Consider the following 11,884-nt stretch of genomic DNA (forward strand, 5'->3'; position numbering starts at 1 on the left):
ATCTAGGATAGTTTGCTCCCTTGTCCATTACATACTGTTTGAGGAAGCTATCGCAGATACACTCTATGAACTCCTCCTTAGGGCTGCCTTGACCGACCTGGTTTGACCAATTGAAATATAGATTAAAATCCCCCATGATAATTGCTGTACCATTTTTACACGCATCAGTTATTTCTTTGTTTATTTCTTGCCCCACCATGATGCTATTATTTGGTGGTCTATAGACTACGCCTATCAGTGACTTTTTCTCCTCACTCTTTCTAATTTCCACCCAAATGGATTCAACTGTTTTTTCCATAGAACCTATATCATCTCTCACTATCGCCCTGATATCATCCTTAAATATCAGAGCTACACCACCTCCCTTACCTTCCTGTCCGTCTCTGCGAACAGTTTGACATCCTGAATATAGGAAAGACATTGATAAACCGGAAAGATTGCAGAGAAGATTTACAGGGATGTTGCCAGGACTAGTGGGTCTGACTGAAGTAAGAGCTTGGCCAGGTTAGGCCTTTATTCCTTGGAGAATGAGGGGTGACCTTATTGAGGTTGTACAATCATGAGGGGCAAAGATAGGATGAACGCACATAGCCCTTTTCCCAGGGAAGGGGAATTGAAAACTAGAGGGCATGGGTTAAAGGTGAGAGGGGAAAGATTTAAAAAGGGCCTTCTTCATGCAGAGGGTGAGGAATGAGCTGCCAGAGAAAGTGGTTGAGGCAGGTTCAATAGCAACATCTAAAAAGCATTGGGATAAGTACACGGATGGGAAAGGATTAGAGGGATATGGACTAAACGTGGGCAATTGGGTCTAGCTGGGAGGGCACCATGGTCAGCATGGACCAGTCGGGCTGAAGGGCCTGTTTCCGTGCTGGATGACTCTGTGACTCGATCTAGGCTCTGTGGTCCTGTCACACACAGTTGTGAATGGTGATAAGTAACTAATGGGAGAAGATTCAATTAGTAACGCCATCCTCAGTGATGGAGGAGCCCAGCGCATCAGTGCAAGTGATAAGGATGAAGCTTTCGCGGCAACCTTCAGCCAGAAATGCTGACTGGATGATCCATCCACCATTCGCGACTCCTCAGATACCGAAGCAGTCCCTGTCCAAATGCAGCAAGACCTGGACAATACCCCGGCTTCAGGCTGACAAGTGGCAAATAACATTTGTGTTACACAAGTGCTAACCAATGACCATCTCCAACAAGAGAGGATCTAACCATTGCCCCATGGCATTCAATGGTATTACCATCACTGAATCCCCACTATTAACATCCTGGGGGTTATCATTGACCAGGAACTCAGCTGGACTAGCCACTGTGGCTAAAACAGACTGGGAATTCGGCAGTGAGTAACTCACCTCCAGATTCCTCAAAGCATGTCCACCATCTACAAGGCACAAGTAAGGACTGTGATGGACTCCCCACTTGCCTGGGTGAGTGCAACTCTGCAATTCTCGAAAAGTTTGGCACCATCCAGAATAAAGTAGCCCCTCTTGATTGGCAACCCATTCACAAACATCCACACCCTTCACTAGACAAATTGGCAGCTGTGTGGGGGTACCATTGACAAGATACACTGCAGGAACTCATCAAGGTTCCTTGGCACCTTCCAAACCCACTTCCATCTAGAAGGACAAGGGTAGCAGATACCTGGGAACACCACCATCTGGAGGTTCCCCTCCAAGCCACTCAGCATCCTGACTGTGAAATATATCGGCTGTTCCTTCACTGTCGCTGGGTCAAAAATCCTGGAACCCCCTCCCTAAGGGCATTGTGGGACAACCCATAGGACTGCAGTAATTCAAGAAGGCAGCTCACCACCACCTTCTCAAGGGGCAGTTAGGGATGGGCAATAAATGCTGGCCAAGCCAGTGATGCCTGCGTCCCTTGAATGAAATTAATAAAAAAACAATTGCCTTCAAACTCTGGCTTAAGGCTCGAACTCATTTGCACAAAACCTGGAAATGTTATGATCCCAGATGGCAGAGTTTTGCTGCATTATTGACCCTGATCACCTTTGCCCTCTCGGGTATGTGTGAGAGAGTGGGATTTAACACAATGGGACAGGCTGATCTGCATTGTATCGCCAACTCCCAGATCCTTCCTGTCCTGAATGTGTTGACAAGTGCCACAATATCCCATCTAAACGGCCCATTCTTTGTCCGGTGTGAATGTAATTAGTGATTTCTGGCCAGCGTGGAGGGAAGTTCATTTCCCCATTGGCCTTGGGAGAATCTCAGAGTGAATCCTGTACTCCAGCGCTGATATCAGACACGGTGCCCCTTACCAGATTGATGCCGGTGTTGGATTGGGGTGGGCACAGTAAGAAGTCTCACAACACCAGGTTAAAGTCCAACTGGTTTATTTGGACTCACGAGCTTTCAGAGCTGTTGAGTTGTTCCCCCTCCCCTCCCTTCGCTGTGAGGTACACTGGTCCAATGGAAGGAAGCTAAAGGCAAGATTGTGAAGCCTTACATAGTCAAGCAGCCCACCATCAGCTGAGTTGTACCTGCAGGCTAAGAGGACGTGTGTGGTAGACTGGGCAGCACGGTAGCACAGTGGGTTAGCACTGCTGCTTCATAGCTCCAGGGACCTGGGTTTGATTCCCGGCTCAGGTCACTGTCTGTGTGGAGTTTGCACATTCTCCTCGTGTCTGCATGGGTTTCCTCTGGGTGCTCCGGTTTCCTCCCACAGTCCAAAGATGTGTGGTTAGGTTGATTGGCCATGCTAGGAAATTGCCCCTTAGTGTCCAGGGATGTGTAGGTTAGAGGGATTAGTGGGTATAATATGTAGGGATATGGGGGTAGGGCCTGGGTGGGATTGTGGTTGGTGCAGACTCGATGGGCTGAATGGCCTCTTTCTGTGCTGTAGGGTTTCTATGACTGTCCATAGCTCATTGCTTCTCCCAGAACGGTGTATATGTTGATGCGGATCAGTGGCTGTGGAACATTCTGGAGTATTGGGCAGGGGATTGGTTTGTGGGGGTGGTTTGCAGGAATTAGTGTACCTTCCTGCTGCTTTGACCCCGGGCACATCTGTTTTGTTATTTGGGAGAGTTTGCAGAGTAAAGCACAGCTTTGTGTGGAGCTGGGTGACTGCTGGGAGCAGCCTGTCACCATAGGCAGGATATCACTTTGTAAACACAATCCAACAAACAATTTCTGGAGCTCTGTGAAATTAATCAAATCCTGACGGTAATCCCAGTGGAATGCTAACTTCGAGAAAACAACTAGCGGCCTCTCAGTGTTTGTACTGTTGACCATGGGCTGCTTTAGACAGTAAACCACCTCCTTATATTACCAACACTTCCCCAGAAAGATCCCAGCAGAGACCTGACACTTCACACATAACACCCCATTTACAAACTCAAACTGCCTTCCCCAGTGCAGTGTTTCACTGTCTGCCTCTACGCCTCGTCCCCCTGTCTCTGCTACTCTCCTCACCGTCCCATTCCCATTCTCCCACTCTCTCTCCCTCTCTCTCCCTCCCACTCTCCCTCGCCCTCTCTCTCCCTCCCACTCTGCCTCTCCCGCCCACTCTCCCTCTCCCTCTCTCTCCCTCCCACTCTCCCTCTCCCCCTCTCTCCCTCCCACTCTCCCTCTCTCTCCCTCTCCTCCCCACTCACCCTCTCCCACTCTCCCTCTCCCTCTATCTCCCTCCCAGTCTCCCTCTCCCTCCCACTCTCCCTCTCTCTCCCTCTCCTCCTCACTCACCCTCTCCCTCCCACTCTCCTTCTCCCTCTCTCTCCCTCCCACTCTCCCTCTCTCTCCCACTCTCGCTCTCCCTCCCACTCTACCTCTCCCTTTCTCCCTCCCACTCTCTCTCTCCCTCCCACTCTCTCTCTCCCTCACACTCTCCCTCTCCCTCCCACTGTCTTAGTCCCTGTTCCTCACACTCTTCCCTCTCCTTCTCCCCCTCTCTCCCCCTCCTCCTCTCCCTCTCCTCCTCTTCCTGTCTCCCTCTCCCTCCCTCCTCCCTCACTCCCTCTCTCTCTCTCCCTCACTCTCTCCCTCCACACCCTCTTTCTCTCCCTCACTCCCTCTCTCTCTCTCCCTCTCTCTCTCCAACCCCCTCTCTCCCTCTCCCCTTTCCCTCTCTCTCTCTCCTCCTCTCCCTCACTCTCTCTCCTCCTCTCCTTCACACCCACTCCTCCACTCCCTCTCCTCCCACTCTTCAGCACTGTCTCTTACTCTCTCACTGTTTCTCTTTCTCACTTTTCCACTAAGTTACTCACAATGGTTCTATCAAATCCTGAGGATCAAGATTCCTGCCTTTGACCCTCTGTTGATCAGAACATTTCTGCATCTATTAATCTCTAAACCTCACCTTACCTCCACCTCAATGTCCCAGTCCCCATGAAAATCCTTACCCTCTCTGACCCTGGCTGAACCCTGGTGTGGCTCTGCTGTCTGCTCCCTCCTCCAGCAGCTCATGTGGGGAACTCATCAATGTCTTTCCCATCGAGGTTAAGACTGTTTGTCCAGCCGGCTCTGGCATGTCCATCCCGTCCATCTGGCCAAACTTCCCTTCAATTAGCTCCCTGTCCATCATCTCACAGTTTCTCTCCAATCTCCCTTTTGCCCTCTGTGAGCTCACCCTGTCCATAAGACCCACATCCAGTTCCCTTGAGCCAGTTCCCAATAAACTGATGACCATTTAACCTCCCTCCTGGTCCCCATACTATTTGTATTGGTTCTCTCTATTCAGGCACTGTCCCTTCAAGTTTCCTGTCATCACCCTCTGCCCCCTTCTCATAGTAATGAACCTGAACCTCTCTGTCCTGGCAAAGTACCATCCCATCTCCAACGTGTTGTTGTCTCCCAAATCTTGTCTCATCTTTCCCAGAATTCCATGTCAGAATCCCTCCAATCAGATGCGATAGAACCAAAGCAACTCTTACCAAAGTCACCATATCCTATGACTGTCTCAAAGGTAAACATTCCCTCCGTGTCCTTCTCCATCAGCCTTTGACACGGTGACCATCCCACTCTCCTCCAGCCCCCTCCTCACTGACCAGCTGAGTGGGACTGCTCCCCCAGCACCCCCCCCAAAACCCCGGCTCCATTCTGATCTCCCCAATCACAGCCAGAGAATCGGTAGCAATGGTTTCTCTTCCTGCTCCCACACCGTCCCCTCTGGTTTTCCCAAGGGTCTTTCCATGGCTCCTCCTGCTTCTCATCTCCACGCTGCCTCTCGGTGATATCCTTGGTTAGTTCTCACTGCTCGCTGACCTCACGCCCACCTCTCTAAAATCCCGCACTCTCTGTGTGAATGATCAGACTGTTCAACACCCAGCCACGGATGGGCAAATCCTTTCTCCTCCAATTAAATGGGAAGGCTGCAGACATTTTCTTTGGCCGTGCTAAATTCTCCCTCAGCGTACCCGAACAGGTGCTGGGGTGTGGTGGCTAGGGAATTTTCACAAAAACTTCATTGCAGTGTTAATGTAATGTGACTAACAAATAAATAAACTTTAAACTCCATTCTCCAGCCTCCAATCTTCCCTGTGTAAGACTGAATCAGACCTTGATTTGATTTAATTTGATTTGATTTGAATTAAAACATAGAACATTACAGCGCAGTACAGGCCCTTCGGCCCTCGATGTTGCGCCGACCAGTGGAACCAATCTAATGACCCTCTAACCTAAACTATTCCAATGTTATCCATATGCCGATCCACTGACCATTTGAATGCCCTTAAAGTTGACGAGTCCACAACTGCTGCAGGCAGGGCATTCCACACCCTTACTACCCTCTGAGTAAAGAACCTACCTCTGACATCCGTCCTATAATTACCACCCCTTAATTTAAAGCTATGTCCCCTCGTGTTAGCCATCACCATCTGAGGTAAAAGGCTCTCACTGTCCACCCTATGTAACCCTCTGATCATCTTGTATGCCTCAATTAGGTCACCTCTTAACCTTCTCTCTAATGAAAATAACCTCAAGTCCCTCAGCCTTTCCTCATAAAACCTTCCCACCATACCAGGCAACATCCTGGTAAATCTCCTCTGCACCCTTTCCAATGCCTCCACATCTTTCTTATAATGCGGCGACCAGAACTGTACGCAATATTCCAAGTGCGGCCACACCAGAGTTTTGTACAGTTGCAACATGACCTCATGGCTCCGAAATTCAATCCCTCTACCAATAATTTATTATTGACACATGTATTAACATACAGTGAAAAGTATTTTTTCTTGCGCATTTTGCAGACAAAGCATACCATTCATACAGAAGGAACTGAGAGAGTGCAGAATGTAGTGTTACAGTCATAGCTAGGGTGTAGAGAAAGATCAACTTAATGCAAGCTAAGTACATTCAAAAGTCTGATGGCAGCAGGGAAGAAGCTGTTCTTGAGTCGGTTGGTACATGACCTCAGACTTTTGTATCTTTTTCCCGACGAAAGAAGGTGGAAGAGAGAATGTCCGGGGTGCGTGGGGTCCTTAATTATGCTGGCTGCTTTGCCGAGGCAGCTGGAAGTGTAGACAGAGTCAATGGATGGGAGGCTGGTTTGTGTGATGGATTGAGCTACATTCACAACCTTTCGTAGTTCCTTGTGGTCTTGGGCACAGCAGGAGCCCATACCAAGCTGTGATACAACCAGAAAGAATGCTTTCTATGGTACATCTGTAAAAGTTGATGAGAGTTGTCGTGGACTGTACGATTCCCCAGTTAGGATTAGATCGAGAATGATGGAATGATGTGCCCACAATCCCAACCAGCTGGAGGACAGTGGGAGAGGTGCTGGAGGAAGATGGTGGGTGTCGCTAGCTGGGCCAGCATTCATTGCCCATCCCAGAAGTCCCCTAAGAGTCAATCAATTGCTCTGAAGCCACATGTAGGCCATGGTGGGATTGGAACCTGGGTCCCTGGAGCATTTTCCCAAAATGCGTCTCTAGATTCCTAGTCCAGTGACAATACCATTACTCCACTGCCTTTCCCTTAGCTGTTTTGTAGCTTTAGCCTCCTGTGTGACCCTGGGATGAACTTTGAACCGCTCCATCACCAGAGCTGCCTCCAACCAGCTCCTTAACGTTGACCACCTCCCCCTCCCCGTATCAGCCCAACTGTTCCTGAGAGACACTCATTGTCCTTTTATCTCCGGCCTTGCTTTTCGCAATGCACACAACCGGCTGAATTCCCAGGTGCAGCCTCTTGTTCAGCCTGTAGGGGGGGTCAGTTTAGATCGGAGTTGAGGGAGAACCTCTTCTCTCAGAGGGTAGTGAATCTCTGCCCATTGAAGTGGTGGAGGCTACCTCGCTAAATATATTTAAGACGCGGGTAGATAGATTTTTGGTAGACAGGGGAATTAAGGGTTATGGGGAGAAAGCGGGAAAGTGGAACTGATCCACTTCAGATCAGCCATGATCTTATTGAATGGCGGGGCAGGCTCGAAGGGCTAGATGGCCTACTCCTGCTCCTATTTCTTATGTTCTTATGTTCAGCTCATATACAATACTGCTGCCAGTAGATTAACGTGTACCGAGTATTGTCCACCCAGTTACCCCAGTGCGATTGCGATCGATGGGCTGAATGGCCTTCTTCTGTACTGTAGAGATTAGAACAAAGAGAAAAGAGAATTCCAGCACAGGAACAGGCCCTTCGGCCCTCCAAGCCTGTGCTAGTTCTATGATTTTATGATTCTGTCTTCATAGTCAATACCCTCGAGACCAGGCAACTTCCTGTGAACATTATTTGCACTCACCCCAAAGCTTCCACATCCTTCTGGTAGTATGGTGACCAGAACTGCACGCAGTACTCCAAATACGGCCCAAGCAAGGTTTTATACAGCTGCAACACGATTTCCCAATTCTTGTACTCAATGCTGATGAAGGCAAGAATGCCATATACCTTCTATATCATCTTGGCCACTTGTGTTGTCACTTTTAGAGAATTGTGGACCTACACACTTAGATCCCTCTGTTAATGTTCCTCAGGGTTCTGCCATTTACACTATAATTCACACCTACATTTGATCTTCCAAAATGTGTCACCTCACATTTGTCTGGATTAAACTCTATCTGCCATTTCTGTGCCCAAGTCTCCAATCTGTATCCTATTGTATAAGTTGACAATCCCCGGCACTATCAGCAACTCCACCAATCTTCGTGTCATCTGCAAACTTACTAATCAGGCCCCCCCCCCGACATTTTTTTCCAATTATTTATATGAACTACAAACCACAGAGGTCCCAGCACTGATCCCTTTGGAACTCCACTAACTACAGATCTCCATTCTGAAAAACACCCTTCCACTGCTACTCTCTAAAAGAAAATGACAAAAAAAACACCAGGTCCGAATGATCTCTCTCCAGGGTGGCACGCAGCAGGGTCCTGGAGACTGATCACCAATTCCTGCGGACTCCAGGCCAATCCAGGAGGGATGGTAACTCTATTAGTTGGCAGGGTGACAAAGTCTCTGGTTAATAATCCTGTGAAGGTAGCTTATGCTGGTTAAAGGTACTATATAAATGCAGGTTGTCGCTGTTTGGGATTGCCAATATACAGGATTTGGGTTGCTAATGCTGGGACACGGCCCTGGAGCCTCCAGGAAGAAAGGATTAATCTCCCGGAGACTGTTACAGTAACACTGGGAGAAAAATTATTTGAGCAGTAAAGTAACTGTGATACTTATTTCAGCTCTGGCAATGTGCAAGCTCTTCAACCGGGTGGGCTGACCTTATGGTTAAAGGAATATGCCAAAGTCGTGTGAATTGGGGATTCCTGGGGGGGGGCGGGGGGGGGCAGCGGTTAACGCTGTGGATTACCTGACGTAGGGCATCTCTGACCCCCTCTGAGATCAAGATAAAGACACACCTTCTCTCTCTCTTCTTCCAGCTCCAGTCATCCTCTGCCCACCAGGGGAGAGACAGAAAGTCCCAGATCAAGTCTCATCTCCACCCGGGTCCAGCCACCACCACCGCCCCCTCTCCGATCCATGCACCCAGTGTGGCGGGAGCCAAGCCCTCACTGCACCCCCGCATGGCAGCTGGACATGTGGTGGAGGGCACGTGCGAAGAAGCGAACTGTCCGGGGGACAGTTTCTGTCAGAGTGACTATGAGAGTGGGGGCTCCAGGTGTCACTGCAACTTAGGGAAGAGTGGAGAGAGGTGCCAGAGAGGTAAGAAAATCAAACATTCACATTTCACTTGTATAGACTGTCATAAAATATACATGGGATTCTCAGAATCTACATAGATTTACATAAATGTACAGAATTGCATATATTTCCATAAAATTACAGAGTTTCATAGAATTCACATAGAGCTCAATCAATTCATCACCGATTTCTACAATCTACATCAAATTTATTTGGGAATACATACAAGGGCGGCACAGTGGCACAGTGACTAGCACTGTTGCCTCACAGCGCCAGGGACCTGAGTTCAATTTCAGTCTTGGACTACTGCTTGTGTGGAGTTTGCACATTCTCCCCATGCTGCATGGGTTTCCTCCGGGTGCTTCGGTTTCCTCCCACACTCCAAATTTGTGCACGTTAGGTGGACTGGCCATGGTAAATTGCCCCTTAGAGTCCAAAGATGTGTAGGTTAGGTGGATTGGCCATGTTAAATTGCCTCTTGGTGTCCAAAGATGTGCAGGTTAGGTGGATTGGCCATGTTAAATTGCCTCTTGGTGTCCAAAGATGTGCAGGTTAGGTGGATTGGCCATGCTAAATTGCCCCTCAGTGTCCAAAGATGTGTAGGTTAGGGGGATTGGCCATGTTAAATTGCCCCTTAGTGTCCAAAGATGTGCAGGTTAGGTTGATTGGCCATGCTAAATTGTCCTTTGGTGTCCAAACATGTATAAGTTAGAGGCAGACTTGATAGCCGAATGCCCTTCATCTGCACTGTGGGATTTCTATTTAATTACATTTACATAGAATTTAGAGCATAGATAGAAGGGTTGTTTAATCCATTGCCTTGTGACAGGGTCTGCTGCTTTATACTAACCGCTTCCTTCCTCACTTTATCTCATCAGCATTTTCTAAAAGCTCTTCTGATGAGAGGCTATTGACTCAGAACGGTAACTCTCTCCACAGATGCTGCCAGATCCATTGAGTATTTTCAGCCTTTTCTGTTTTTCTCACACATGAGCCTCCAGCCACATCCCATCATCTCAGCCCAACCTTCTCTTCTCTTTCGTGTTTCTCCAGCTTCCCCTTAACCACAGCTCCATCACTCACCAGCGAGTCCCACATTCTCACCGCTCTTTCTTTCATTCATTCGTGGGACGTGGGTGTGGCTGCCTGGGCCAGCATTTATTGCCCATCGCTAGTTGCCCGAGGGCAGTAGAGAGTCAACCACATTGTGTGGCTCTGGAGTCACATGTAGACCAGACCCAGTAAGGACAGCAGATTTCCAGTAATGTCCTATCGGGAAGGGAATTTGCCATCCTTACCTGATATAAGATAATGAAGGGGCGAGATGGGGTAGAGGTAGAGAGATGCTTCCCGCTAGAGATGCTTCCCGCTTAGAAAGGAAACCAGAACTAGGGGGCACAGCCTCAAAATAAGGGGAGGGCAGTTTAGATCAGAGTTGAGGAGGAACTTCTTCACTCAAAGGGTGGTGAATCTCTGGAATTCTCTGCCCATTGAAGTGGTGGAGGCTGCCTCGCTAAATATATTTAAGACGCGGGTAGATAGGTTTTTGGTAGGCAAGGGGATTAAGGGTTATGGGGAGAAAGCAGGAAAGTGGAACTGAGCCACGACAGATCAGCCATGATCTTATTGAATGGCGGGGCAGGCTCGAAGGGCTAGATGGCCTACTCCTGCTCCTATTTCTTATGTTCTTATGTACATGTGACTCTAGCAATGTGGTTGACTCTGAACTGCCGAGCAAGCCATTCAGCTCAAGGGCAACTAGGGATGGGCAAGGTTATAATTTGAGGAGGTGGGAAAGTTCTGGCGTTCTGGCATGCCACTATCCCAGATGTTGTGACCTTTCATTAAAACGGGGGAAGTTAGAAATGTAATACCTTTTCAAGGAGTCAATAACCAGCTTACGCAACATTCCGACATGCCGGTGTCAGACAGGACAAGCTGGAGCGATTCCTGGTTAACCACACTGAACACAGAGTGATCTCCTTCACATCTAATCACTTGTCTCAATCTGGAACAGAGATGTCTACATCTCCCATGGACAATGACTGATTTGTGGGGTGGCACGGTAGCACAGTGGTTAGCACTGCTGTTTCACAGCTCCAGGGTCCTGGGTTCGATTCCCGGCTCAGGTCACTGTCTGTGTGGAGTTTGCACATTCTCCTCGTGTCTGTGTGGGTTTCCTCCCACAGTCCAAAGATGTGTGGGTTAGGTTGATTGGCCATGCTAAGAAATTGCCCCTTAGTGTCCAGGGATGTGTAGGTTAGAGGGATTAGTGGGTATAATATGTAGGGATATGGGGGTAGGGACTGGGTGGGATGGTGTTTGGTGTAGATCCGAAGGGCGTCTTTCTGCGCTGTAGGGTTTTTATGATTGTGGACAGTCCTGTAATTGGAATGTGTGCCAATGTGAAAAGCGCTCGTAATTGGAAAGAACAATAAATGTCCAGTATTAGGTAGAATCGCCATAGTCCCCATTCACCCCAGGCTGGCAGTAATTTCACCTGTGGGTCACCACACCTCAGGCAAGGGGCAAGGTTGAGAAGGCTGAATAATTTCAGCTAGTAGGGAATTGAACCCATGCTGCTGGCATCGCTCTGCATCACACACTAGCCGTCCAGCCAGCTGAACTAAACCAACTTCAATATTAATTACTTCAGTAAGGCCTTTGACAAGGTCCCTCATGGCAGACTGGTGCAGAAGGTGAAGTTGCATGGGATCAGAGGTGAGTTGGCAAGGTGGATACAAAACTGGCTTGGTCAAAGAAGACAGAGGGTAGCAGTGTGA

General features: G+C 48.7%; 1 protein-coding gene across 1 annotated transcript in view; it reads left to right on the forward strand.

Annotated features, from left to right (window-relative positions):
• egflam (EGF-like, fibronectin type III and laminin G domains) overlaps positions 1–11,884 on the forward strand; it is a 108,324-nt gene that overhangs the window by 51,235 nt on the left and 45,205 nt on the right. Inside the window, exons 10-11 of the mRNA XM_080189535.1 lie at positions 8,840–9,134; positions 10,062–10,144. Coding sequence (XP_080045661.1) covers positions 8,840–9,134; positions 10,062–10,144 — 378 coding nt within the window. The remainder of the gene's footprint in view (positions 1–8,839; positions 9,135–10,061; positions 10,145–11,884) is intronic.

This window comes from Carcharhinus amblyrhynchos, chromosome 5, assembly GCF_965287045.1.
Source record: "Carcharhinus amblyrhynchos chromosome 5, sCarAmb.v2.hapA, whole genome shotgun sequence".
NCBI classification, from domain to species: Eukaryota; Metazoa; Chordata; class Chondrichthyes; order Carcharhiniformes; family Carcharhinidae; genus Carcharhinus; species Carcharhinus amblyrhynchos.